This window comes from Hypanus sabinus, assembly GCF_030144855.1.
Source record: "Hypanus sabinus isolate sHypSab1 chromosome 24 unlocalized genomic scaffold, sHypSab1.hap1 SUPER_24_unloc_4, whole genome shotgun sequence".
NCBI classification, from domain to species: domain Eukaryota; kingdom Metazoa; phylum Chordata; class Chondrichthyes; order Myliobatiformes; family Dasyatidae; genus Hypanus; species Hypanus sabinus.
The window spans coordinates 1,159,088-1,185,598 of record NW_026778947.1 but is presented as its reverse complement, the minus strand read 5'-3'; the positions used below and the strand labels follow the sequence as shown (position 1 = coordinate 1,185,598).

Below are 26,511 nucleotides of genomic sequence, written 5' to 3'. Positions count from 1 at the left end.
ACACCACGTCCAAGATAGCTCAACAACTCCTTTACTTCCCCCAAAGGTTAAAGAAATTTAGCACATCCCTATTGACCCATCTAAGGATGTATTTTGTATGGAAAGGACAGGCAGGAAGGCATAGACGATGGTGCGGCTCTGTTGGTAAGAGATGGAATTACATCTTTAGAAAGAGGTGACATAAGATCGGAGAATGTTGAATCATTATGGGTGGAGTTAAGAAACTGCAAGGGTAAAAAAAAGTCATTCTGGGAATCACATATAGTTCTCCAAATAGTAGCCAAGATGTGAGGTTGAGATTGCAAAGGGAGCTGTCACAAAATGAGGGTAATGTCATAATTGCAAGGGGAACTTCAATATGCAAGGAAACTGGGAAAATCAGGTCAACAATGGATCACAAGAGAGGGAACTTGTTGAATGCCTATGAGATGGCTTTTTAAGAGCACCCTGTGCTTGAACATACTCAGGGTAAGGCTATCTTAGATTGGGTATTGAGTAATAACCCAGATCTTACTAAGGGGCTTAGTGTAAAGGAATGTTTAGGACACAGTGATCACAATATGATTGCATTCATACTGCATTGAGAGGGAAATGCATAAGTGACATGTATCAGTATCGCAATAGAATAAAGGAAATCACAGAGGCATGAGAAAGGAGCTTGCCCAGGTCGATTGGAGGAGGATACTGGTGGGGATGATGGCAGGCAGAGATGACTGATGTTTCTACAGAATAGCTCACAAGATGCAGGACAGATATGACCTGCAGAGGAAGAAGTTCTCAAACGGTAGGGGTAGGCAACCATGGCTGACAAGGACTGCATAAAAGCCAAGGAAAGGAAGCAAATGTGAGTGGGAAGTTGGATGATTGGGAAGCTTTTAAAATCCAATAAAAGGCAACTAACAAAGCTATAATGAAAAGATGAAATATGAGAGCAAGTAGCCAATATAAAGCAGGATACCAAAAGTTCTTTTGTCAGTTATACAAAAAGTAAAAGGGAGGTGAGAGTTGATATTGGATTACTGGAAAATAATGCTGATGAGATAGTAATGGGGGACAAAGAAATGGCAGATGAACTTAATCAGTACTCTGCATCAGTCTTCACTGAGGAAGACACTAGCAGTGTGCCAGAGGACTGTGAGTGTCGGAGTAGGAGTGAGTGTCACTGCTATTACAAAGGAAAAAGTGCTAGTCAAACTAAAAGGTCTTAAGATGGATAAGTCATCTGGAATAGATGGAATTCTCTGAGGAAGTATCAAGCAGGGTGGACAAAGGAGAGGCAGTGGATGTAATTTATTTGGATTTTCAGAAGGCATTTAATAAGGAGTCACACATGAGGCTGCTAAACAAGATAAAATGCTACGGCATTACAGGAAAGATAATGGCATGCATAGAGGAATGGCTGACAGGCAGGAGGCAGCTAGTGGGAATAAAAGGGACCATTTATGGTAAGCTGCCAGTGACTAGTGATGTTCCTCAGGTCAGTACTAGAATTGCTACTTTTCACATTGTTAATCAAAGATTTGGATAATGGAATTGATGATTTGTGGCAAAGTTTACAGATGATACAAAGCTGGTGGAGGGGTAGGTAGTGCTGAGGAAACAATATGATTGCAACAGGATGGACAAATTGGGAGTATGGGCAAAAACAGTAGCAGATGGAATCATGTTGGGAAATAAACAATAATGCATTTTGGTAAAAGGAACAATACTGCAGACTATAATCTAAATGACAAGAAAATTCAAACATCAGAGGTGCAGATGGACTTAGGAGCACTTATGCAAGACTCCCAGAAGGTTAATTTACAGGTTGAGTCTGTGGTAAAGAAAGCAAATGCAATGTTGACATTTATTTCAAGGGGAATAGAATATAAAAACACGGAGAAAATGCTGAGCCTTTATAAGACACTGGTACGGCCACACCCGAGAGTATTGTCAACAGTTTTGGACTCCACATCTCAGAAATTATAGGTTGTCCTTGGAGAGAGCTCAGGGGAGGTTCATGAGGTTAATTCCAGAAATGAAGGGGTTAACATATGAGGAGTGTTTGGCAGCTTTGGGCCTGTACTCACTGGAATTTAGAAGAATGCATGGGGATCTCATTGAAATCTACTGAATGTTGAAAGGACTAGATAGTGTGGATATGGAGAGGATGTTTCCTATGGTGGGGGTATCCAGAGCTAAGGTTTTTTTCTTCAGCCAGAGATTTGTGAATCTGTGAAATGCTCTGCCACAGACTGTGGTGGAGGCCAAGTCCGTGGGTCTATCTAAGGCACAAGTTGATATTTTCCTGATCGGTCAGGGCATTAATGGATATGGTGAGAAGACAGGTGAATGGGGTTGAGTGGGATCTGGGATCGGCCATGATGGAATGGCGGAGCAGACTCGATGGGACGAATGACCTAATTCTGGTTCTGTGTATTATGGTCTTATGGGCCCTCACCAACTTTTATCAATACACCATTAACTCTTCACCACCCCCGCGTGAAAATAAATCTTCAACCCCAATATTCCCCTAAACTTTTCATATTTGTGTCGTTTAAATATTAATTTTGTCAAAACTCCCTTTATCCCCACTGAACTTAACTCAGTAAACCCCGCTATCTACCGGCGTAGCAACCCATCGATCTACTCAGTCTCCAGTCCAATTGGGTTGGTGCCAAAAATTTGCGGTCGCCTTGCCACAGGTCATCTCGAATCCTCTAGCACCCAGTCAACCAGGGAGGAACTGATGAAACCCGGTCTCTCTCTAACGGATGTTCTACCTTGCTGGCTGTCCCTTCACCCGCTATAACCGTGTTTACCCTCCTTATTTCCAAACACCCCTCCCACCAAAGGAACTCGAGGTCCTGACCCACCACCCTGGTTCGCCCCTCCCGGCTCCCTGTCTGTCCACGCTGGGTGGAGGATGCTGGCGTTCGGGAACGCGCAACTCACGATCACGCGTGTTCGCTCTTCCAATCCCGGGTCACGGGCACGCGCCCCCACAACTCCGTCTCACGGACACGCGCGTTAACTCTTCCAATCCCGGGTCACGGGCACGCGCCCCCACAACTCCGTCTCACGGACACGCGCGTTAACTCTTCCAATCCCGGATCACGGGCACGCGCGTTAACTTCCAATCCCGGATCACGGGCACGCCCCCCCCACAACCCCAACTCACGGACACGCGCATCCCTCCTCCTCACCCACAACCCCGACTCACGGACTCGCTCACCCCCCACAACCCCGACTCACGGACACGCGCATCCCTCCTCCTCACCCACAACCCCGACTCACGGACACGCGCATCCCTCCTCCTCACCCACAACCCCGACTCACGGACACGCGCATCCCTCCTCCTCACCCACAACCCCGACTCACGGACTCGCTCACCCCCACAACCCCGACTCACGGACACGCGCGTTAACTCTTCCAATCCCGACTCACGGACACGCGCCCCCCACAACCCCGACTCACGGACACGCGCATCCCTCCTCCTCACCCACAACCCCGACTCACGGACACGCGCATCCCTCCTCCTCACCCACAACCCCGACTCACGGACACGCGCATCCCTCCTCCTCACCCACAACCCCGACTCACGGACTCGCTCACCCCCACAACCCCGACTCACGGACACGCGCGTTAACTCTTCCAATCCCGACTCACGGACACGCGCCCCCCACAACCCCGACTCACGGACACGCGCCGCCCACAACCCCGACTCACGGACACGCGCATCCCTCCTCCTCACCCACAACCCCGACTCACGGACTCGCTCACCCCCACAACCCCGACTCACGGACACGCGCGTTAACTCTTCCAATCCCGACTCACGGACACGCGCCGCCCACAACCCCGACTCACGGACACGCGCATCCCTCCTCCTCACCCACAACCCCGACTCACGGACACGCGCCGCCCACAACCCCGACTCACGGACACGCGCATCCCTCCTCCTCACCCACAACCCCGACTCACGGACACGCGCCGCCCACAACCCCGACTCACGGACACGCGCCGCCCACAACCCCGACTCACGGACACGCGCATCCCTCCTCCTCACCCACAACCCCGACTCACGGACACGCGCCGCCCACAACTCCGACTCACGGACACGCGCCGCCCACAACCCCGACTCACGGACACGCGCCGCCCACAACCCCGACTCACGGACACGCGCCCCCCACAACCCCGACTCACGGACACGCGCCGCCCACAACCCCGACTCACGGACATTCCCTCGTGCACGGACACGCCGAATGAGCGCGCGCTCCCTTCCGTCCACGCGCCATGAACACGACGCTTCGCTGCTCGCGACGAGGCGAGGGCTTTGGGATTGACGGTGGGTCCGAACCAATGGAAGCGAAGCGCCCGTGGGAGGTGGGCGGTACTCCAGGATATTGATGGCTGTGGCGGCCTATAGGAAGGAGCTTAGAAATTACCAACAGAAATAGTGGAGCAGCTGAGCGAGTCAGGCAGCATCTGTGGAAGAACAGTTGAGACGGAGGAATTGGCGAGTGATGGTCTCGAAGGTGCCGCGGGAGGGGCAGGAATGTTGGGTTGGGAGGGTTTTCTCTATTTTCTGTGACACTTCCCACCCCGCACGCCGCCCAGCCAGTGAGTCGGCCACAGGCTCTGCTCCCCGGCTCCGGGGCGGACATTGGTGCGCGTGTGGGGTGGGGGGCCCAGCCGAGAAGATCGACACCGGCTTGGCCGGGTAGACGGACTATCCCAAACCTGAGAGAGACATTTTCTTTCAGAAGGCACCACGGATCAGGGCTGCACCTTTTAAGTCAACCGACCAAGGTTTCTGTGGAAGACTCCCATAAATAAAGATGTTGGTTCGGTTGTGGAGTCGGGATTGCGGTGGCGACCCCAACTGCCAAACGGACAACATTTGAATTCACGCGCAAGAAAACCTCTAGACTATGGCGATTGGTTCGCCACTGACCAATCTGACTCCTCTGCAATTGGGAGCCCGCCTTTCTAAATTTCTATTGGTTGAAGTAACTGTCAATGAAATGACATCCCGTCCTTTATTGATCTTCTTTTACAGAGGGCGACGTCAATTTGACACCTTGGCCACTGGGAGCATCGATTCCGCCTCCGCCTTCTCCCGATTGGCCGATGTAGCTGTCCGTCTCTGCTGCCATTGTCCGCCCTCTGGGCACAGCGCCTGATGCCATTCGGAAGCGGTTCCCCATCGGCCTCTGAACGAATGTCCCGCTCGTTGCTTGCCGTACCGGTCTGAGCTGCTCTGGTGTCGGAGAAGGTGCGTGCTTGTAGCGGTCCCCTTCGGACCGTTCAGATCATGCACGGTGGGGCTTGTCTCTCCGGTTACGGCTCCGTTATTGACCCTCTCCTCACAGTGTTGGCGGCAGTTAAGAGGGCTCTTTGGGATGATTGGCTGCGAATTGGAACCAATCGAAGACGAGGGTCTTGATCTGCGGGTGGGACCTGAGGAAGATTGATAGGTGTGCTACCCAATAGATAGCGAGCTCTATTCACTGTATTTGTCCATCTCTTGCAAGATATAGAGGATTTAGAGCAGAGTTTATCTGATAAGATATAACGATTTTTAAAATATAATTGGACAGGTATATGGATGGGAAAGGTTTAGAGGGGTATGGGCTAAAGATTGGTCGTAGTTGTTCAAAGACTTCTTCAAGCGGGTCTGGTTGAAATCTCCCACAATCATCAGGGTGCGCTATTCGTGCCTGTTGATTACACTGCTCAGCACCTCCACGTTGCCCTGAGGTGGAACGTGATGGTGGGAAGGTCACTCAGCAGATAAAATCAAGCCCTTAGCTCTAATCTGCAAATTCCAAAACCTGGGGCACTGTATCCTCTTCTGCAACTGTATTCCTGACTTCCTCACCAGGAGTCTGTGCGAATTAGAAATAACATCTCTCACCTCTCAAGGATGTGTGCTTAGCCTAGTCCTCTACTCTTTCTACACCCACGACCATGTGAGTGGGCACAGTTCAATCACCATCTATAAATTGGCCAGGGGCAGAATTTCAGATGGTAATGAGAAGGCGTACATAATAGAGACAGATCAACTAGTTGGTGTCACAGCACCAGCCCTGCGCTCAACATCAGTAAAATCTCTGGTGGACTTCAGGAATGGGAAGTTGTGGAAACACTCAACAGTCTCATCGAGGGATCAGAAGTGGAAAGACTGAGCATTTTCAAGTTCCTTCAAAGCCAGTGCCCAGGAAGAGCAGGGTGAGCTGCCTCAATGGCTATCGTCTAGTGCACTCACATCTACTGTGTGAAATGCTTTGAGAGGTTGGTCATTGCTAGAATCATTTCCTGGACCTAGACCCACAGCAGTTTGCTTATTGCTGCAATAGGGATGCAAGCTCACTCACTCTCCACTCGGCCTTGTATCACCTGGACAGTACTAATACATTAGGCTGCTGCTCAATGACTGCAACTCAGAGTGTAACACAATAAATTTTAATCAAAAAACTCCAAAACCTGGGCCCTTGTGCTTCCCTCTGCAACTGGATCATTGACTTCCTGAAAACCTCAGTCTGTGCAGATCAGAAATAACATCTCCTCTTCACTGATAATCAACACTGGTGCATCTCAGGGATATGTGCTTAGCCCACTGCTCTCCTCCTTCTGCACCCAAGACTGTGGCTAAAATTGATGATGACAGACGAGATAGCATCTCAAACAGGAGTGAAATAAATCAGCTGGTTGAGTAGTATTGCAGCAACAACCTTCCACTCAGCATCAGTAAGACCAAAGAATTGATTGTGGATTCTGAAATGGTAACACAAGGAATCAGCAGTGGAGAGGGTTAGCAATTTTATGTTCCTGGGTGTCAACATCTCTGAAGATCTATTCTTGGCCTAACATATTGATGCAGCTACAATGAAGGCGTGACAGTGGGTATGTTTCATTAGGACTTTGAGGAGAATTGGTATGTCAACAGACACTTCCACAGATATACTGTGGAGAGCATTCTAATGGTCTGCATCACGGTCTGGTAGCCTCACCAGCATCCAGGCCATCTTCAAGGAACAATGTGGTATCTGTCATTAAGGACTTTATCACCCAGGAAACACCCTCTTCTCGTTGCTACCATCAAGGAGATACAGGAGCCTACAGAGACACACTCGATTCTTCCCCTCTGCCATCAGATTTCTGAATGGACAATGAAATGAATACTACCTTGGTATTCTCTTTTTGATTTACCTCTTTAATTGAGATGATTTTATACAGTACTGTGCACATATATACAGCTTGTGTGACTGAGACCTTTGCACAGTACTGTATTTGTCAATGTGAACAGACAGCTAGTTTCTGAATCTGGCGGTAGTAAAGGATGTTGGGAATGGTGAGGGTGGAGCGCCGCGGGATGCATGTGGGTCAGGTGGCAGAGAGAGAGTCAGGGATGGGAGGTGTCACGGGTGTAGACACAGTCAACCCTGAGACACCAGGCAAGGTAATTTGATTCGAAACAGTTGGTTTATTGATCGCTACAGAATGTCTCTGGTGTATCCCACTCCCTCCCTTTTTCCCAACCATGATTCCCGGGTCTCTGCCCCCTTCCCACAATAGAGACCCAAATATCACCACTCACATGTCATGAAATTTCTTTTTAGCAGCAGCAGTACAGTGCAATGCATAAAATTACTGGAGTACTGCGCAAAAGTCATAGGCAGCCCAGCTATGTATGTATATGTGCCAAAGACTGTTTGTACTTAGTGTAGTTTCTAGTATTTTTAATTATGTATTGGAAGATGGGGTGGCAGGGTGGAAATCTACCAAAGGAGGCGTAAGGTCACCCTCGGGGAAGGTGTGGCACCTGCTTAGCCCTCGATCAGGATTGTGGATAGTCACATGAGCAGCTGATGCACCCCACAAGTCCTGCTTATGCGACCACTGACACCAGGCAGACAATCTCTGAAGAGTATTGATAATGGCTGGGGTCACCCGTCTTGTAAAGTCACTGCCCAGAAGAAGGCCACTTTTGTAGAAATATTTGCAAAGAACAATCATGGTTATGAAAGACCACCATCACCCACGTCATACGACGTGGCACATAACAATTGCAATGTACTGCTGCCATAAAACATCAAACTTTACAAAATATGCCAATTATATTAAGCCTGATTCTGATTTTAGTGGGACATGGGGATTTTGGAGCCTGGGGGTATGATGGGAGCAAAGCATCTCACGACATTTCTTGATTTATTATTGTCACGTGCAAATGGAAAAACTTTGCATGCCATCCTTAAAGATGATGTTGTTTTGCATTAGTGTGTTGAGGTAAGATGACGGCACATTGCAGAATAAAGTGTTACGGTTCAAAACTGCAGTGCAGACAGACGAGGTGAGAGAATTGAACAAGGTACATTGGAAGGTTAAGAGTCCATTTTATTGTACTAGAGGACTGTTCGAGTCTGATAACAGTGGTATGTGCTTTCAGACTTGCGTTTTCTGCTCGATGGGAGGTGTTTGGGTTGGTTGGAATCTTCACTGCATTAGTGAGGAGCACAGGCAGAGTCCATGGAGGGGAGATTCCTTCTTCGTCATCCAACTTCATCCTTACCCCTCACCTGGTGTCACCTATCAACAACCAGCTATCTATGCCTCCTCCTGCCCCCCAGCCGCTTATTCTGGCTTCTGCCTCCTTCCTTTCCAGCCCTGATGAAGGGACTGAAATGTCAACTCTTAGTTCCCCTCCACAGGCATTCTGTGGAGGTGAGGCTGGTTTCTGTGAGGAGCTGAGCTGTGTGCACAACACTCTGAGGTTTCCTGTGGCCTCAGTTGCCGTACCAAACCACGATGCATCTGGATGGGATACTTTCTCTGGTGAATCGATACAATTGGTGAGGGTCGATGCAGACTTACCTGTAACCCTGAGCGAGTAGAGGCACTGGTGAGGTTTCTTGTCCATTGTTGTAGCCGGACAGGCTATTTGTGATGTTCACTCCTCTCCAAAGGCCAGTCTCTATGCTGCAGCCTCCGTGGCTCTTGACAGGAGGGTCGTCATTCTCCCACCCAGTCTTCCAGACAGGTGATGGTCTTTTCCCTCAGCTCGGGTTTACCGATGGGTCTTGGGGCAGCCCCAGTGATTCTAAATAGGCTGCTGTAAGAAACTTAGTAACTGGCGTCTAGACCGTTGAATTTATTAACAACTGGATTAGCGACTTGAGATTCTGCAGACACGGTCCTGATGAAGGGCCTTGGCCTGAAGTATTGACTGTTTATTCTCCTCTATAGACCTGACTGACCTGCTGGGTTCCACCGGTATTGTGTGTGTGTGTCCCACCATTCAAAGTGACCCTGCCTGATCTACCCCCAGACATTAACTCCTGCTTTGTGCCAGATCCCCCGATCTTTCCAGTAGCTACCTACGTCCACTTAGATACCTCTGAGCTAAAATGGGGGATTTAAATTTTTATAAGAGATTGTATTAGTCTTATTTGTCACATGTACATCGAGACGTACGTGGAATGCTTCGTTTTCTATTACTCACCAACACCGTCCAAGGATGTGCTAGGGAGAGCCCATAAGTGTCGCCCCATTTCCAACAGCCGCATAGTATGCCCACGACTCACTAACCTGAACGTCTTTGGAATGAGAGAGGAAACCGGAGCACCCGGTGGAAACTCTCACTGTCACAGGAGACTGCGGCGGGACCCCTGAGAAGTGATCGCTGGCGCTGTAAGGCTGATTGCAGCACTACCATGGAGTCCCTAAACTAATCAAGTCTGTAATTTTAACATGTGTAAATGCAAAACGATTGGATTGTTGTGACAGGATGATCCAGTTCCTCTATGTCCTTAAGTGACAGGAAACTGCTTTGCCCGTACGTGACTCGACAGTGATGAGTTTGTCTTCTCGGTTTTGGGGCAGTCAGGGAAACCTCGTGTCACTGCAAGACCATCTGGTCCAGTGATTCTCGGTCAGGAAAAGATCTCAATGTGGCACAGTGGGGGAAACATCCATTCCCCACAGAGAGATGTACGTCGCCAGAGTCAAGTTTATTGTCATAGATGCTTGTAGAGAGCTATGCTCACAACCTTCGGCAGATGTGAAGGAGAGAGCATCCTAACATGCTGCATCATTGCATGGTACAGAACCTGCACTGTAGTGGACAGGAAAACTCTACGACGTGTAGTCAAAACTTCAGTGCATCACCAGCACCGGCCTACCTGCCATCAAGCACACGAGCAGAAAGGTGCTAGAAAAGGGCCAGAGACGTTATGAAGGATCCCACCTATGCTGTTCATGCACAGCACTGCAGTAATTTTATATATTGCACTGTTATGCCACAAAACAGGACGTGAGGAATGATAAACCTGATTCTCATATTGTGGACTGAGAGTAGGAAAGGAGCAAAAAGAGGGAAATCATGGTTGGAGAAGGGGAAAGGGGGAGAGAGGGAGTGGCAGGCACCAGAGAGACATTCTGTAATAATCAATAAACCAATTGATTGGAATCAAATGACCTTGCCTGGTGTCTCAGGGCTGGGTGCATCTGCACCCTCACCAACCACCTCCCCGGCACTCCTCTGCCACCTGTCCCACCCCCTTCCTGCGGCGCTCCACCCTCACCATTCCCATTATTCTTCGCTCCTGCTACATTTACAACTCAATCTCCACTCCACCTTGCCAAATATAGTACAGTGTACAAGTCTCAGGCACCCTGGCTATCTGTATGTGCCTGAGACTTTTGTACAGTTCTGTATTCCCTCGAGCTTTAGACACATCAGGAACATTTCCCATGATTTATCCTCTCATAATATCCCTGAAAGTGAGGTGGACAGGCCGGTTGAAGAAGGCTTGGGCACACTGGCCTTCATTAGTCAGGGCACTGAAGTTGGGATGTGAAGTTGCAGTTGTAGAAGACGCTGGTCAGGCTGCCTTGGAATAACTTGTACAGTTCTAGTTGCTCTGCTAGAGTAAATGCGCAATTAAGCTGGAAAGAGTGCAGAGGAGATTTACAAGGACGTTGCCAGGACTTGAGGGACTGAGTTATAGGGAGAAGTTGGACCGGCTAGAATGTTATGCATTGGAGCAAAGGAGACTGATGTGTGTAAGATCATGAGGGGTGTAGATGGGGTGGATATGCAAACACTTCATCGAGTATCTCTGAACCATCCAGCACAAGCGGCTCCCTGTAGCCGAACGTTTTAATTCCCATTCTCGTTGCTGTTCTGACGTGTCGGTCCATGGCTGCTCGTGCCAAGATCAGGTCACTCACAAGTTGGAGGAGCAACTCCTTACATTCTGTCTGGGTAGCCTCCAGCCTGGTGGCTTGAACATCAATTTCTCCAAATTTTGCTTCTCCCACCTCCCCTTACTTTATTCCCCTCTCCAACTTTCTATCTCTTCTCACCTGCCTATTACTTCCCCCAGGGTCCGTCCCCCCCTCCACCTTCTCCTGTGGTCCATCCTCCTCTCCCATCAGATTCCTTCTTCTCCACCCTTACCTTTCCCACCCACCTGGCTTCACCTATCACCTTCCAGCTAGTCTCTTTCTCCATTCCCCCCACAACTTTTTTATTCTAGCATCCTTCCACTTCCTTCTCAATCCTGAACCAGGGTTTCAAGCGGAAATGTCAACTATCTATTAATTTCCCTAACTTCTACCTGACCTGGTGAGTTCCTCCAGGATCTTCTGTTGTTACTTTGGATTTCCAGCATTTAGAGACTTACTCGTGTTTTTAATCAATTTCCCTGCCTACATTCCATTGCCATTGCTCTGTCCATCTTACTGGCTGATCAATAACATCTGGTAGCTTAATGCTGGGTACAGCAACTGCTCTGCCTGAGACAGAAGGGCATTGCAGACAGTTGTGGACACAGCAATCAATCATATTGGTGCCCAAGAAGAGTAGGGTGAGTTTCCTCAGCAACTACCACCCAGGAGCATCACATCTACTGTGATAAGGTGCTTTGAGAGGTTGGTCATTGCTAGAAGCAACCTGAGCAAATTAGAATCCTACCCAAGCAAAGACCTGGACCTGCTGCAATTTGCTACTGCTACGACAGTTCTACAGAGGATGCAATCTCACTGGCTTTTCACTCAGCCTTGTACCACTTGGACAACGGCAATACCTAGCCTCCATGTCCAGCACATGATTCTTTATATCTGCCGACTTTCTGCCATCTCCAACGGGATCCCACCACCAAACACATCTTTCCCTACCCCCTCATCCCTACTTACTGCTCCCTTGTCCATTTGTCCTTCCCCACTGATCTCCCTCCTGGTACTTACCCTTACAAGCAGAACAAGTGCCACACCTGCCCCTACAGCTCCTCCCTCACTACCATTCAGCACTCTAAACCATCATTCCAGTGAGGTGACACTTCATCTGTTGGGGTCATCTTCTATATCTGGTGCTCCTGGTGTGGCCTCTTGTATATTGGTAAGACCCAACGTAGATTGGAAAAACATTTCGGCCATGCCAAAGAAAAAAGCAGTATCTCCCGGTAGCCACCCATTACAATTCCTATTCCCGTTCCGGCATGTCACTCCATTGCCTCCTCCGCTGCCGCAATGAGGCCACATTCAGGTGTGAGGAACAACTCTTTATATTCTGTCTGGCTAGCCGCCAACCTGCTGGCATGAACTCGATTTCTCAAACTTCTGCTAATTTGCCCCCCCCCCTTCCATTTTCCATTCCACATTCCCATTTCCCTCTCTCATCGTATCTCCATACCTGTCCATCTCCTCCCTGTGGTTCTCCTCCCCCTTCCCTTTCTTCCATGGTCTTCTGTCTTCTCCTATCAGATTTCCCACTCCTCCAGCCCTTTACCTCTTTAAACAATCAACTTCCCAGATCTTTACTTCACCCCTACCCTTCTCCTGGTTTCACATAGCATCTACACCCTTGTACTTCCTCGTCTCCTACACCCCCCCCCCCCCCCCGACACCTTCTTACTCTGACTTCTCATCTCTTTTTCTCCAGTCCTGATGAAGGGTCTCGGCCTGAAACATTGACTGTTCACTCTTCTCCATAGATGTTGCCTGGGCTGCTGAGTTCCTCCAGCATTTTGTGTGGCTAGCTTGATTTCCAGTATCTGCAGATTTTCTCTAGTTTGTGATCTACATTAGACTGAGTTGTTCAATACAATCATCCATCATCCCCTCAATACTAATCAAAAGCTTCAGAACCTGGCCTCTACCTCCCTCTGCAGCTGTGGATCCTCACCGGGAGATCACAGTGTGGATTGGAAATAAAATCTCACTGACAGTCAACACCGTTGCCCCTCAAGGATGCGTGCTTAGCCCACTGCTCGACTCCCTCTACATCCACGACTGTGTGGCTCAGCACAGCTCAAGCAGCGTTTATAAATGAATCAAGGTGTCAGCTATTGTTGACAGAATGTCAGATAGTGATGAGGGGGCCTACAGGAGCAAGTTGTGGTATTGCACTCAACGTCAGTAAGACCAAGGACTTGATTGTGGACTTCAGAAAGAGGAATTTGCAAGAACACACACTAACCGTCGAGGGATAAGCAGTGGGAAGAGTGATCAGCTTCAAGTTCCTGGCTTCACCATCTGTGAAGATCTATCCTGGGCCCAACAGATTGATGCAATTACGAAGGTCTGCTAGTAGTTACGTTAAGAGAGGAGTTTTGATATGTCACCAAAGAGTCTAGAAAATTTCTACAGCTGAACCTTGGAGAGCATCCTGACTGTTTGCGTCACTGTGTTACGGAGGCTCCAATGCAGAGGATTGGCCAAAGCTGAAGAGGATTGCACATTCACTCAGCTCCATCATGGGAACAGACCTCCCACCATTACAGATATCTTCAAAAGGCCATGCTTCACGAAGGTGGCATCATTATTAAGGACGTTCCCATCACCAGGGAGGAGGTACAGGAGCTCGAACTGCTTCTTCTCCTCAACCATCAGATCTGTGAATGGGCTGTGAGGCAACAAATACTGTCACAATACATTTCTCTCTTTTCACACTACTTACTTGTTTTATATTTCTTATTGTAACTTGTAATTGTGGTTTTGCATTGTACTGCTACTGCAAAACAACCAAGTTCATGACTGTCAGTGACAATAATCCTGATTCTGACAGCCTCCCCTCTGTGGACGTCGTCTATGCCTCTTACTGCCTCATAAAGCTGCCCATATAATCAAAGATCCCCACCCACCCCAGACACTCTCTCCTCCCCTCCCCTCCCCTCCCCTGAAAGCATGTACCACCAGGCTCAAGGACAGCTGTCAGATTATTGAATGGTTTCCTAGTATGATAAGATGGACTCTTGACCTCACAATCTGCCTGCAAAGCACTTTCTCTGTAACTCTAACACTTTATTCTGCATTCTGTACAACCTCAATGCACAGTTGTAATGAAAAGCTCTGTACGGATGGCATGCAGTTTTTCACTATACCTCGGTGCATGTGTGACAATAACAAACAATGCAGTTTCCATAGATGCTGCCTGACCTGTTGAGTTCCTCCAGCATTTTGTGTGTGTTGATTTGGATTTCCAGCATCTGCTGAATCTCTCTTGTTTACAATTCAATTCATTGTTCGTACATGAATTCAGATTCCAATATTATCAAAAATTCAACTTATGTCAACCACATCTAGATCTTTAGTGTATAACAGAGGAAGGATCTCAGCATCTGTGTGTCTTCCTGAAGACCTGGGGAACGGTACACCTAGTGCTGGAAGATGGGGTTAGGTTGGGTTGTGATGGGCTGAATGGCAGTCCCCTCTCACCCGGTGAAATTCCTGACCAGTACTGGCGTGAGAGTGGAACTTTTCAGTGGTGGGGTCAAAATCAGATTTATTATCACCCAAAGTACATATATTTCACCATGTACAACCCTGAGATTCATTTTCTTGTGGGCATTCTCAGTAAATTCAAAAACCGTAATAGAATCAAAGGACGGACCTACAATCAATGTGAAAAAGACAACAAGCTGTGCAAATGGAAAGGAAATTATCATAATAAATAAATATTAAGAACATGAGATGAAGGCTCCTTGAAAGTGAATCCATATGTTGAGGGAACGGTTCGGTGACGGGTGAGGGACGTTATCCCCACTCGTTCAAGAGGCTGACGTTTCAGGGGTAATAACTGTTCATGAACCTGGCAGTGAGAGTCCTGAGGCTCCTGTAGTTGTTCCCTGATGGCAGCATTACAGTGTCGCGAGATACAACGCAAAAGACACATATACAATATATAGCTAGGGTGCCTAAGACTTTTTACACAGTACTGTATTTGTCAATGTGGAGTGGAGAGTGAGTGGTAGGAACAAAGGATGTTGGGCATGGTGAGGGTGGAGCGCTGCGGGAGGGGTGGCAGAGAAAGAGAGTGTGGGGTGGGTAGTGCATGTGCAGACATACCCAGCCCTGAGACACCAGGGAAGACTATTTGGTTTATTGATTGTTACTCTGGTGTTTTCCACTCCCTTCACTCAGCCGCCTTCCCACTCTCAGTACACAATAGTGACCCAGATCAGAATCAGGTTTACCATCACTCATATATGTTATGAAATCTGTTTTTTTTGTGGCAGTGTACCAGTGCAATACATAAAATTACCACAGTAAAGTGCAAAAGTTGTAGGCACCCTAGCTATATGTGCCTTTTGCACGTAACTAAGACAGTACTGTAAAATTACTATAAATTACAAAAAAAGTTTTAAAAAAGGAATAATGAGATTCATTGTCTGTTCAGAAATCTGGTGGTAGAGGGGAAGAGGCTGTTCATGAATTGCTGAATGTGGATTTTCCCTTTTGACGCTTGTAGCAAGAGGGCGTATCTTGGCTGACAAGGTTCCTTAGTGACGCATGTCTCAAGGCAGCTCTCCCAATGTGTGACAGGGCTCCCTGACTCCTCTGCAGGCAGCACGACGGATTGGATCATGCCGGAACAAGGGGTGGAGGAGGAGGGGATGGACCATCTACAAGTCCTGACCCTGCCTCAGCAGGCTCACCACGCCATGGAGAAGATGGAGGAGTTTGTCTTCAAGGTAAGACCACCGTGACTTTTATCAAAATTGATGTCAAATATACTGTGGAGATACAAGCAGATTTCTACCAGTTGTTGGATCACACGCAAAAAACTGGAGGATCTCAGCAGGCCAGGCAGCATCTACAGATGGAAATGAGCACGAGTCCCTTCATCGTGACTGTATGTAGGGAGTGGGACAGAGGAGGGTATAGAATGTGGATGCGGAGGAGAGAACGTATGTGGGGAGGGACAGGGAGGGGTGAACCCAGGGAGTTTGGACAGTGGGTTGAGGAGGGGAAGCAGTGGTTCGGTGACCAGAGGTGGTATAATTGTGCCACTTAATCAAATGAGATGGTACTTACTCCCTGTTCTCTTTCTCACCCCTCCCCAACGCTCCCCTTCCATCCCTCTCCTCCCCCCTCCCCCTCCCCTAACTCCGCCACCACCACCCAACCTATCTCTGCTACCACACCCCCTCCCTCCCCTACCCTCTCTCCCACCCACTCCCCCCTGTTCCCCCCCCCCGCTCTCTGCAGGTTTGGGAGGGCAGGTGGCATGTGATCCCACACGATGTCCTGCCCGACTGGCTGCAAGACAATGATTTCCTGCTCCATGGTCATCGGCCGCCGATGCCCTCATTCCGTGCCTGTTTCTACAGCATCTTCAGGCTGCACACTGAGACGGGGAACATCTGGACCCACCTACTAGGTACCTGAGAGTCGCTCCCACCGCCAGGGTGTGCCGGACTCGGGGAGGCACCGTTCTGCTCCGTTAACTCGGCCTCGCCCTCTTTCTCTCTTCCTCAGGCTTCCTGTTCTTCCTTTTCTTCGGAGTGGGATACATGTTGCAGCCCAACGTCAACTTTGTGGCCCCTGTGCAGGAGAAGGTGGTCTTCGGCATGTTCTTTCTGGGCGCCATCCTGTGCCTCTGCTTCTCCTGGCTCTTCCACACCGTCTACTGCCACTCCGAGACAGTTTCACGCACCTTCTCCAAGTGAGTCCGCAAATGGTTCCGGCTGGCACTGTGGGGGTCACTGAGGTACACAGGGTGGCATCTAAAGTTTAGAGGGGTTTATGCATAAAATACCCCTAACATTCATTAGCAAACATGAGGAAATCTGCAGATGCTGGAAATTCAAACAACACACACAAAATGCTGATTGAACACAGCAGGACAGGCAGCATCTATAGGGAGAAGCACTGTCAACGTGATGAAGGGTCTCGGCCCGAAACGTTGACAGTGCTTCTCCTTACAGATGCTGCCTGGCCTGCTGTGTTCCACCAGCATTTTGTGTATGCTGTCCTAATGTTCAATTTCTTGTGGGCTTACACAATATATCCAAGAAGTGCAATAGGTTCGACGAAAGACTGCATCGAACAGGATGAACAAACAACCCGTGTGCAAATGACAGCAAACTCTGCAAATAGAAAAGAAATAATAATAATAAATAAATATCGAGAAGACGAGATGAAGGGTGAGTCCATAGGTTGTGGGAACAGTTCAGTGATGGGGCGAGTGTAATCCAGGGGTCTTTATATGTAGAGTAAAAGATCCCCAGGTGTGGATCTAATCCGGGGGTTCGGGGCAGTCTATATACAGAATAACGCTCACCACGCCACTCACTCGGCCTTGCTGTGCTGGCAGGTTGGATTACTCAGGCATCGCGTTGCTGATCATGGGCAGCTTCGTACCCTGGTTATACTACTCCTTCTACTGCTCCCCCCAGCCCCGGCTCATCTACCTAATCACCGTCTGTGTGCTGGGCATCACTGCCATCGTGGTATCTCAGTGGGACCGCTTTGCCACCCCTCAGTACAGGGCCGTGCGCGCGGGTGAGTGCTGGGCTCAGGGCAGCTGTGTGTGATGTGGGGAGGGAGGGTGAGGAGGGAGGAAGGTTAGGGGACAGAGGTTGAGGAGTCTGGGGAGTTGGAAGAAGAGAGAATGGAAGGATTGGGGGGGAAAGGGGTGGTGAGAGTTGCAGGAAAATGGGGAGAGGAGAAGGTTTGGGGGGAAAGGGGAAGGATGGATGGGGAGAAAAGGAGCTGACAGCTCTTCTCACTCCCACAGGCGTGTTCCTGGGTCTTGGTCTGAGCGGACTAGTCCCCACACTTCACTTCATGTTTGTCGAGGGCTTCATCAAAGCAGCGACGGTTGGACAGCTGGGCTGGCTGTTCCTCATGGCTTTCCTGTACATCGTGGGTGTTGCCGTCTATGCTGCTCGCGTCCCTGAGCGTCTCTTCCCCGGCAAGTGCGATATCTGGGTAAGTACATTGGATCTGAAGGTGATATTGATCAGAAGTCAATGAGGAAATCAAATTGCAAGGGGACAGCCATTTTATTCAATGCTCACAGCAAAAAAATAATAGTAAAGCTCTAGAAAACACTGGTTAGACCACACGTGGCAGTATTGTGTTCAGTCCTGTTCACCTCATTATGAAAGCTTGTGGAAGCTTTACAGAGGAGATTTTTCAGGATGCTGCCCGGATTAGAGAGCATGTCTTACGAGGGAAGTTTGAGTGAGCGAAGACTTTTCAGTTTGGAGAGAAGGAGGATGAGAGGTGACTTGATAGAGATGGGCAAGATGCCCAGTGTGTCGCACGGGGTCTGTTTCCGTAAACTAGTGCCCAGCGTGTCACACAGACTCTGTCCCCATAAACTAGTGCCCAGCATGTCACACAGGGTATGTCACCGTAAACTAGCGCCCAGCATGTCACACATGGTCAGTGCCCGTAAACTAGTGCCCAGCATGTTGCACTGGCTCTGTCCCCATAAACTAATGCCCAGCTTGTCACACATGGTCAGTCCCACCATAACCTATTCCCCAGTGTGTCACGCAGGATCTGTCCCTGTGGACTTGTGTCCAGCATCTGCATTTACACCTCCTGTGGACGTGTCCAGCATCTGCACTTACACCTCCTGGGGACTTGTGTCCAGCCTCTGATCCTTGTACACTCATTTGGTATATCTGTACACCTGCTCATTAATGTGAATATCTTTTCAGCCAATTATGTGGCAACAACTTGATGCATAAAAGCATGCAGACATGGTGCAGAGGTTCAGTTCAAAATTCCGAAAACGTTTATTTTCAAAGTACATATATGTCAGCAATACAACTCTGAGATTTGTTTTCTTGTGGGCATATGCAACAAATCGATAGATCAGTGAAAGACATTCACTAGGACATTCAACCAGAGTGCAGAAGACAATAAGCTGTGCAAATACAAAAAGAAATAATAATAATAAATAAATAAACATTGAGAACATGAAGAGTCCTTGAAAACGAGTCCATAGGTAGTGGGAACAGGTCACAATTGGGGCAAGTGAAGTTATCCCCCACTTTGGTTGAGGGGCAATAACTGTTCCTGAACCTCGTTTTGGTGAATCCTGAAGCTCCTGTACCTTCTTCCTGATGGCAGCAGTAAGAAGAGTGCATGACCTGGGCAGTGAGAGTCGCTGATGATGGATGCTGTTTTCCTGTAACAGCGTTTCATGTAGATTGGCTCAGTGATGGGGAGGGCTTTACCCATGATGAACTAGGCCATATCCACTCCTTTTTGTAGGATTTTCTATTTAAGGGCATAGGTCATTGTTTACCAGCTTGTGATGCAGCCAGTCACCACTCATCTATAGAAGTTTGTCAAAGTTTTAGATGTCACGCTGAATCTCCACAAACTCCTAAGGAAGTAGAGGCGCGACCATGCTTTCTTCATAATTGCACTTATGTGCTGGGCCCAGGACAGGCTCTAAAATAATAACGCAGAGAAATTCAATGTTGCTTACCCTCTCTACCTCTGATCCTCTGAGAAGGACTGGCTTGAGGACCTCTGGTTCCCTATTCCTGATGTCAATAATCAGCTCCTTGGTGTTGCTGACATAGAGTGAGAGATTGTTGTTACGACCACCTTTGATTCAGTCCACAACACTGGTATCATCAGCAAACTTGAATCTGGTGTTGGAATCAATTTTTTAAGCTTTAATAAGATATTAGTTGAATTAATAAATTTTTTAGCCATTGCCGCTTACTAACCTATTTAACTGGTATATTTTTCACAATATTTGGTGTCTGTCTCTACCTACTGATGGAAAAGCGGTACAACAGTTACATATGGTTTATCTCCTTCAGCATAGGCACATGACTTTTAACTCACCTCAGGAATTTGGCTGATCTGAGTATATAAGTGTCAGACTCTGAAAAATGACAATCTTTTTTCTTGTTTTTCTCTTTGTATTCTTTTAGTTTTATCTGTTCTTTTGTTTAAACTTTGAAATGAACAATTGTGAAGCAACAAGTTTTTACTCATCCTTGGACTCCTAAAAGAACCTGGGGATGGAAAAATCAGTAGATCCCACAATGGCACTGGAGCTGTGCTTAGGCACACAGTCATAGGTGTAGAGCAGGAGGTTAAGCACACAGCCTTCTGGCTCCCCTGTGCTGATGGAGATGTAAACTAATCTGAACTAACTGGGGTCTGGAAGTGAGGAAATCCAGAATCCAATTGCACGAGGAGGTATTGCTGCTAAGGTCTTGGAGCTCTTCGATGAGTTTTCAGGGGATGATGGTATTAAATGCTGAGCTGGTGTTGATAAAGAGCATCCTGGTGTATGTAGGCATCTTTGCTGTCCAGATGTTTCAGGGTTGAGTGAAGAGACAATGAAATGGCATCTGCACTGGTAGGCAAACCGGAGTGGATCAAAGTCGATTTGATATGTTTCATCGCTATCCTCTCAGAACACTTCATCATCATGGATGTAAGGGCTACTGGGTGAGGCAGGTCACCAAGCCCTTCTTGGGCACGGGAATAATTGAAGCCTGCTTGAAGCAGGTGGATACCACACACTCCTGAAGCGAGAGGCTAAAGATCTCCCTGAGCACACTTTAGTATTTGGCCAAACCAAGTTGTTCTTCAGAACAAACATCAAAATGGGGAAGATATGTGATTTAAGTTACTTTGACCATGAAGTTAATATTAGTGCTTGCCAGAGTGGCTTGAGTACCTCAGAAATTGCTGATCTCCTGGGATTTTCAAGCACAACAATCTCTAGAGTTTACAGATGGTGGTGCGAAAAACAATCAAACATCCAGACAGCGGTAGTTCTGTGGGTGAAAACGCCTTGTTAATGAGAGAGGTCTGAGGAGAATGGCCTGACTGATTCAAGCTGACAGGAGGGCAACAATAATTTAAATAACCATGTTTTAGGAAGGTGCAGTCTGACCACTCTTCACTGTACATACACGGTTCCTCCGTGGAGAGAGTTGGGAGCACCAAGTTTCTGGGAGAGCACAGAATGGATGATCTCACGTGGGCCCTCAAAATCACCTCTTTAGTCAAGAAAGCACAGCAGCATCTTCACTTCCAAGGATTGTGAGGACTACTGAGGGGGTGATTGAGGTCTCCCTTCCACCCACTGGAGATATTTATCAGGGACCCTTAGCATTGTGAACGATCCCTCCCATCCGTCCAACAATCTCTTTGATCCCCTACCGCCGGGCAGGAGCATTATGACAAGAACTGTTAGGATGAGAAACAGCATCTTCCCCCAGATGGTAAGACGATTGAATTCCCGGCCACCACCCAGGTCTCGTAATGTATGAAGCGCTGGTAGTGCCATACTGTCCACTTTTTTGTGTCGTAAATGCACCTTATTATTTGTTAATTTATTTGTGCTAGTATTACTTCATATGTTATGCATGTGATTATACGTGCTGTGTTGTGCACCTTGGCCTGAAGGAACGTTTCATTCAGTGGTTTACATGCGTACAGTTGACTGACAATAATTCAATTCAATTCGAGTTTAATTCTCATTCAACCATACATGGGTACTAATGAATACAGCCAGATGAGACAGCATTACTCCGGGACCATGGTGCAAGACACACTACCAACAGTCACACACAGCACAAAGCACACATAGCACATACGAGACAGCAAGCACATGTAGAATATCAGTAAAATGCAGCCACACAAAACATAGTCCAGATCCTGAGTCCATGAATGCCACAGAAATCTGCAGTCAACTACAATAAGCTTGTCTTCTGCCGAGTGAACACTGGAGGGCAGCACTGACTCCGGCCCGGATGCCGCTCCACACTGCCCTGGTGGAGTGCACTGGCTTTAGACACGTCTGTGAACGGGCAACACTGCCCCTGAGGCCTAGTCCTCACTACGACTGAAGCCACACAGCTCCCCCAAATCAGTGAATCGAACTTGCAGCATCCCACGTTAACAATGTCCAAAAAGTTCTTGCAATGACAAGGAAAGCAACTTAGATGGTTACTGGCTTGGACTTGATCTTGAACTTAAAGCAGTGGTGTGCAGAAGAGCATTTCTGAACACATAACAGATTGAAACATTAAGTAGATGAGCTGCAACAGCAGATGGCCACTTTATTAGGTACAGGAGGAGCCTAATAAAGTGGTTATTGAGTGTAGTTCCCCACGTGTAACAGACATCCCACCCAGCAAAAACTCACTTCATGGAGGTAGCACCATCAATTTGTGGGAGACTCCCTGGAGAGGTGGGATGCCTGCAATAGAGTAGCTCATTAGCAGCTAGCTAGCTAGTTTAAATAACGTTAGCTATGCTAATGAATGAATGACACCTGTTAAACTCACCTCAACATGTCTTCTACATTTTAACCCACCATGGGCAATAGAAAAGTCACTGTTGCAAACAGGGCAGCGAGCAACACTCATTATTTTTGACCCGTATTAGGCAGGGGTACACTTTAGTGTAGTCTGGAGTGAAGTATGCTTTTTTAGAACACTCTGCCATCTCTCTCTCTCCCTCTCCCTCTCTCGGATTGCTGGGCATCAGGGAGCTGATATCAATATGCGGGAGACTCCTGGAACTTCCGGGAGAGGTGGGATGTCTGGTGTAACAAGCTACAGGGCCTCTGTAAACTGGTGCCTAATGTGTCACACATTCTGTCTCTGTTGACTAGTGACCTGTGGATAACACACTGTCAGTTGCCTCTAAATAAGTGGCCAGCGTGTTCCAGTCTGTAAACTGATACCCAACATGTAGCCCACTGCCTACCCCTTTAAACAAGGCTTGTTGGGCTGGAAGGGCCTGTTTCACACTGTATCTCTAAATAAAGTAAAATAAAAATGTGGCGTTAGGTATTAGTGTCCATTAAATTAGTGCTCAGCGTACAGAACAAAGTTTGATCCCTGTAAACTCATGCCTCATGTAGAGCACACTTTCTGTTCCCTGCATACTAGACTCAAGTGTATAACACACTGTGTGACCCTGTAAATTTGTACCAGTGGTAAGACACTGTCGTTCCTATAAACCAGTGCACTGTGTGTAACATGCCAAATGTCTCCTATAAATCAGTTCCCAGCATGTAAGATGCTATTTGATCATTATAATCTTGTCCCCTGTATTTACCACACTCTGTCCCCTGAAAACAAGTTGCCAGCATGTGTAATGTACTGACTGTTCCAATAGGTAATACCCCCATCTGTCCCTGCACAGTCTTCCCCATGTGTAACACACCATATCAGTTCACTACAGTCCTCCCTGTATGCAACACACCCTATCCAGCTTGCCACAGTCTGTTTAACTCACCCTGTCTGTCCCCATACAGTCCTCCCTGTGGGTAACTCACCCCGTCTGGCTTGCTCCAGTTCTCCCTGTGCGTAACGTACCCCATCCGTCTTGCTACAGTGCTCCCTGTGTGTAAGGTGTAAGGCACCCTGTCTGTCTCTGTCCCACTCTGTTCCCTATGTGTTTTACACTAAACTAAAACATGTACACTGTAAGCTTGTGGCCGTCCTGCTAACGCCATTGTTGTATTCTCTACCACAGTTCCATTCGCACCAGATTTTCCATGTTCTTGTGGTAGCGGCAGCGCTCGTTCACCTTCACGGAATCTCCCAGCTTCAGGAATTCCGCTCATCACTTGGTGCAGGCTGCTCCTCCAACACTGTGCTGTGAACTGGTCTCCATCGATCCATGGACTCACTTGAAGCTTAGGGGAGAGTGGGTGTTGCTGTTGGAGGGAACAGAGAGAGGGACAAAGAAATTGGAGATGGGAGACGGAGAGAGAGACAGGAGGATGAAGAAGAGTGGGGGGGGAGAGAGAAAGAACGAAAACCAGAGAGAGAACGAGAGAGTGCGTGACCAGGAGAGACAGAGGGGGAGAAATGGACAGACAGAGGGAGAAAGGGTGAGTGGAGGGAAAGAAAGATGAGTGGAGAGAGAGATGAGGAGAAAGAGAGACAAAAGAAAAGTATGAGAGGGGAGGGATGGAGCCAGATGGAAGAGAAATACCGGCAGAGAGTGGGAGAGTGGGACAGAGAAAAAGAGATAGGGATGGGGGAGAGAGAGAGACATAGAATGAGAGAGGGGGAGAGAGAGAGAGAAAGCAGGACACGGAGAAGGAGAGGAGGACAGGGATACAGAAGGAGGAAGAGATGGAGACTGGGATGAGGGGAATAGAGATAGAGAACTGAGAGAAGGCAAGGGGGGAAAGGAAGTGGTAGGCAGGACTGTAACGAGGCGCAGAGAGAAAAATATTGGCTGTTGTGAACTGGAATTCAAATTGTCTCTCATTTTGTTTACAGAAGACCTGCTGGGTGGGAATGTGGTGCCAGGGGCAGTGGGAGTGTTGGACAGGGAGCTTGCCAAGAGAGAGGAGGCTGGCCAATCAGGACATGTCAGGGGGGCATTTCCTCCCTACACGGTGACCTCCATTCCCCTTGTCTGTGAGCTAGCATCATCGATACCCTGGTGTCCCATGCAACCCCACGTGTGTTCCCTTCCTGCCACACCCCACAGGGAATTACAGACCTCAAGCATCCGTTCCGTCCCTCCCAGGTCTTCAGTATGCTTTCTCCCCCTCATGTCACCAACCTAGAGAGGCAACAGGGGTCTGCCTGTCCTGGAGAGAGCAGGGGGGCTGGAGCAGGGCAAGTTAAGGGGACATAAGTCAAGGTGTCAGTACCACCAGGACTTTGGGTGAATAGATGCAGAGTATCCAGGGTAACATGACTGTCTGAATTCAGAATTAGCTTGACCATGGAAAACAAAGGGTGCTGGTTGATGGGATTTAGTCTGGCTGGAGGTCCATGACTGGAGATGCTCCTCAAAGATCTGTGCTGGGTCGCCTGTTGTGTGTGGTCTGGAAGACAGCGTAGACAAGTTTGTAAGTTTGCAAATGATATTACGATAGGTGGCGTTGTGAACAGCATAGAAGACTGGTAAAGAATATTGATCAGTTGCAGATATGGGGGGAGAAATGGCAGGTGGAGTTTAACACAGACAAATGTGAGGTGTTACACTTTGGGAGATCAAAAGTGAAGAGACGGTTAATGGGAAGACCCTAAACGGTGTTGATGATCAGAGGGATCTCTGGGTCCAAGTCCACAGCTCTCTGAAAGTGACTAGATGGCTTTGGTGGTTATCCGTTGTATCTGACAATGGCAGTGAAACCTCTGCAGGTAAATTTTTGAAGTGAAAAAGCCGTTGCCCTGGGGCAGTTCCACTTTCTCAACTCGGATATCCAGTCCAGTGGTACAAATAGTCATCACATCTGGGGTCTTCCTTGGTTGTGGTGGGTGACCATGACTTCTTCAGTGCCTCATTATGCCCTTCACTCTCCATGGAGCATTACAGAACTGCCTTCCTGACTGTTGGATCTCTCTGTCATTCTCACCTGTCCAGTTCACCAGATATGACTTCAGGTGCCAGGCAAGCATGTCTCACCCACCAAATGTGAAGTGTTGCAGAGGAGACAGTGCACAGTTAGTGGCAGGACCCTCAACAGTGTTGATGTCCAGAGAGATCATAGCTCCCTGGAAGTGATTATAGGCTGGTAAAGAAGCTAAACGGCACACTGCCTTTATTCATAGAGGAACTGAGTTCAGGAGTTTGCAGCTTTATAAAACTCTGCTTGTGGCACATACAGATTTGGTCAAGCCATTGCACAAGGGACGTGGAGGCTTTGCAGAGGGTGCAGACGATTTTCACCAGCATGCTACCTGGTTTAGAAGGTATGAGCTATACAAAGAGGTTAGACAAACTTGGGTGGTTTTCTCTAGAGCAGCGGAGGCTGAGGGGAGATCTGATAGAGGTTTATAAAATTACAACAGAGTGAACAGACGGTATCTTTTTCCCAGGGTTGAAATCTCTAACACCAGCAGGCATGCAATTAAGGTGAGAGGGAATAAGTTCAAAGGAGATGTGAGGGGCAAGACATTTTTACACAGAGAGCAGCCAGGGGCAAAGAAGTGGCTGATGGAATACAGTGCAGGGAACCATATGATCATGCACTTTGTTAGAAGGAATATAGGACTTGCCTATTTTGTAAACAGGTAGAAAATACAGAAATCCGAGGTGCAAAGGGACTTGGGAGTCCTTGTGCAGGATTCCCTGAAGGTTAATTTGCAGGTTGAGTTGGTGGTGAGGAAGGCAAATACAATGTTAGCATTCATTTTGAGAGGACCAGAATATAAAACCAAGGATGTAATGCTGAGGTTCTATGGTCACACTTGGAGTTTTGGGCACTTTATCTGTGAAAGGGTGTGCTGGCATTGGAGAGGAGCTTCATGAGAATGAAAGGGTTAATGTGTC

The 26,511-nt window shown here is 48.1% G+C and overlaps 1 protein-coding gene across 1 annotated transcript; it reads left to right on the top strand.

Moving 5' to 3' along the window:
* Window positions 1–4,229: 4,229 nt before the first annotated feature.
* LOC132385511 (adiponectin receptor protein 1-like) lies at window positions 4,230–24,566 on the top strand. The gene is made up of 7 exons (XM_059957640.1): window positions 4,230–5,254; window positions 15,805–15,953; window positions 16,471–16,642; window positions 16,741–16,927; window positions 17,579–17,766; window positions 18,002–18,195; window positions 23,746–24,566. Exons 2-7 carry the CDS (start codon window positions 15,846–15,848, stop codon window positions 23,872–23,874), a joined length of 978 nt encoding a protein of 325 aa, XP_059813623.1. The 5' UTR covers window positions 4,230–5,254; window positions 15,805–15,845; the 3' UTR covers window positions 23,875–24,566.
* Window positions 24,567–26,511: the final 1,945 nt, after the last annotated feature.

Excerpts from the sequence above, each read along its gene's own strand:
- LOC132385511 (XM_059957640.1), top strand. The coding sequence starts at position 15,846 with ATGCCGGAACAAGGGGTGGAGGAGGAGGGGATGGACCATCTACAAGTC. Across the intron at positions 15,954-16,470 it reads TGGAGGAGTTTGTCTTCAAG|GTTTGGGAGGGCAGGTGGCA; the intron begins GTAAGACCACCG and ends CGCTCTCTGCAG. Across the intron at positions 16,928-17,578 it reads GTTTCACGCACCTTCTCCAA|GTTGGATTACTCAGGCATCG; the intron begins GTGAGTCCGCAA and ends CTGTGCTGGCAG.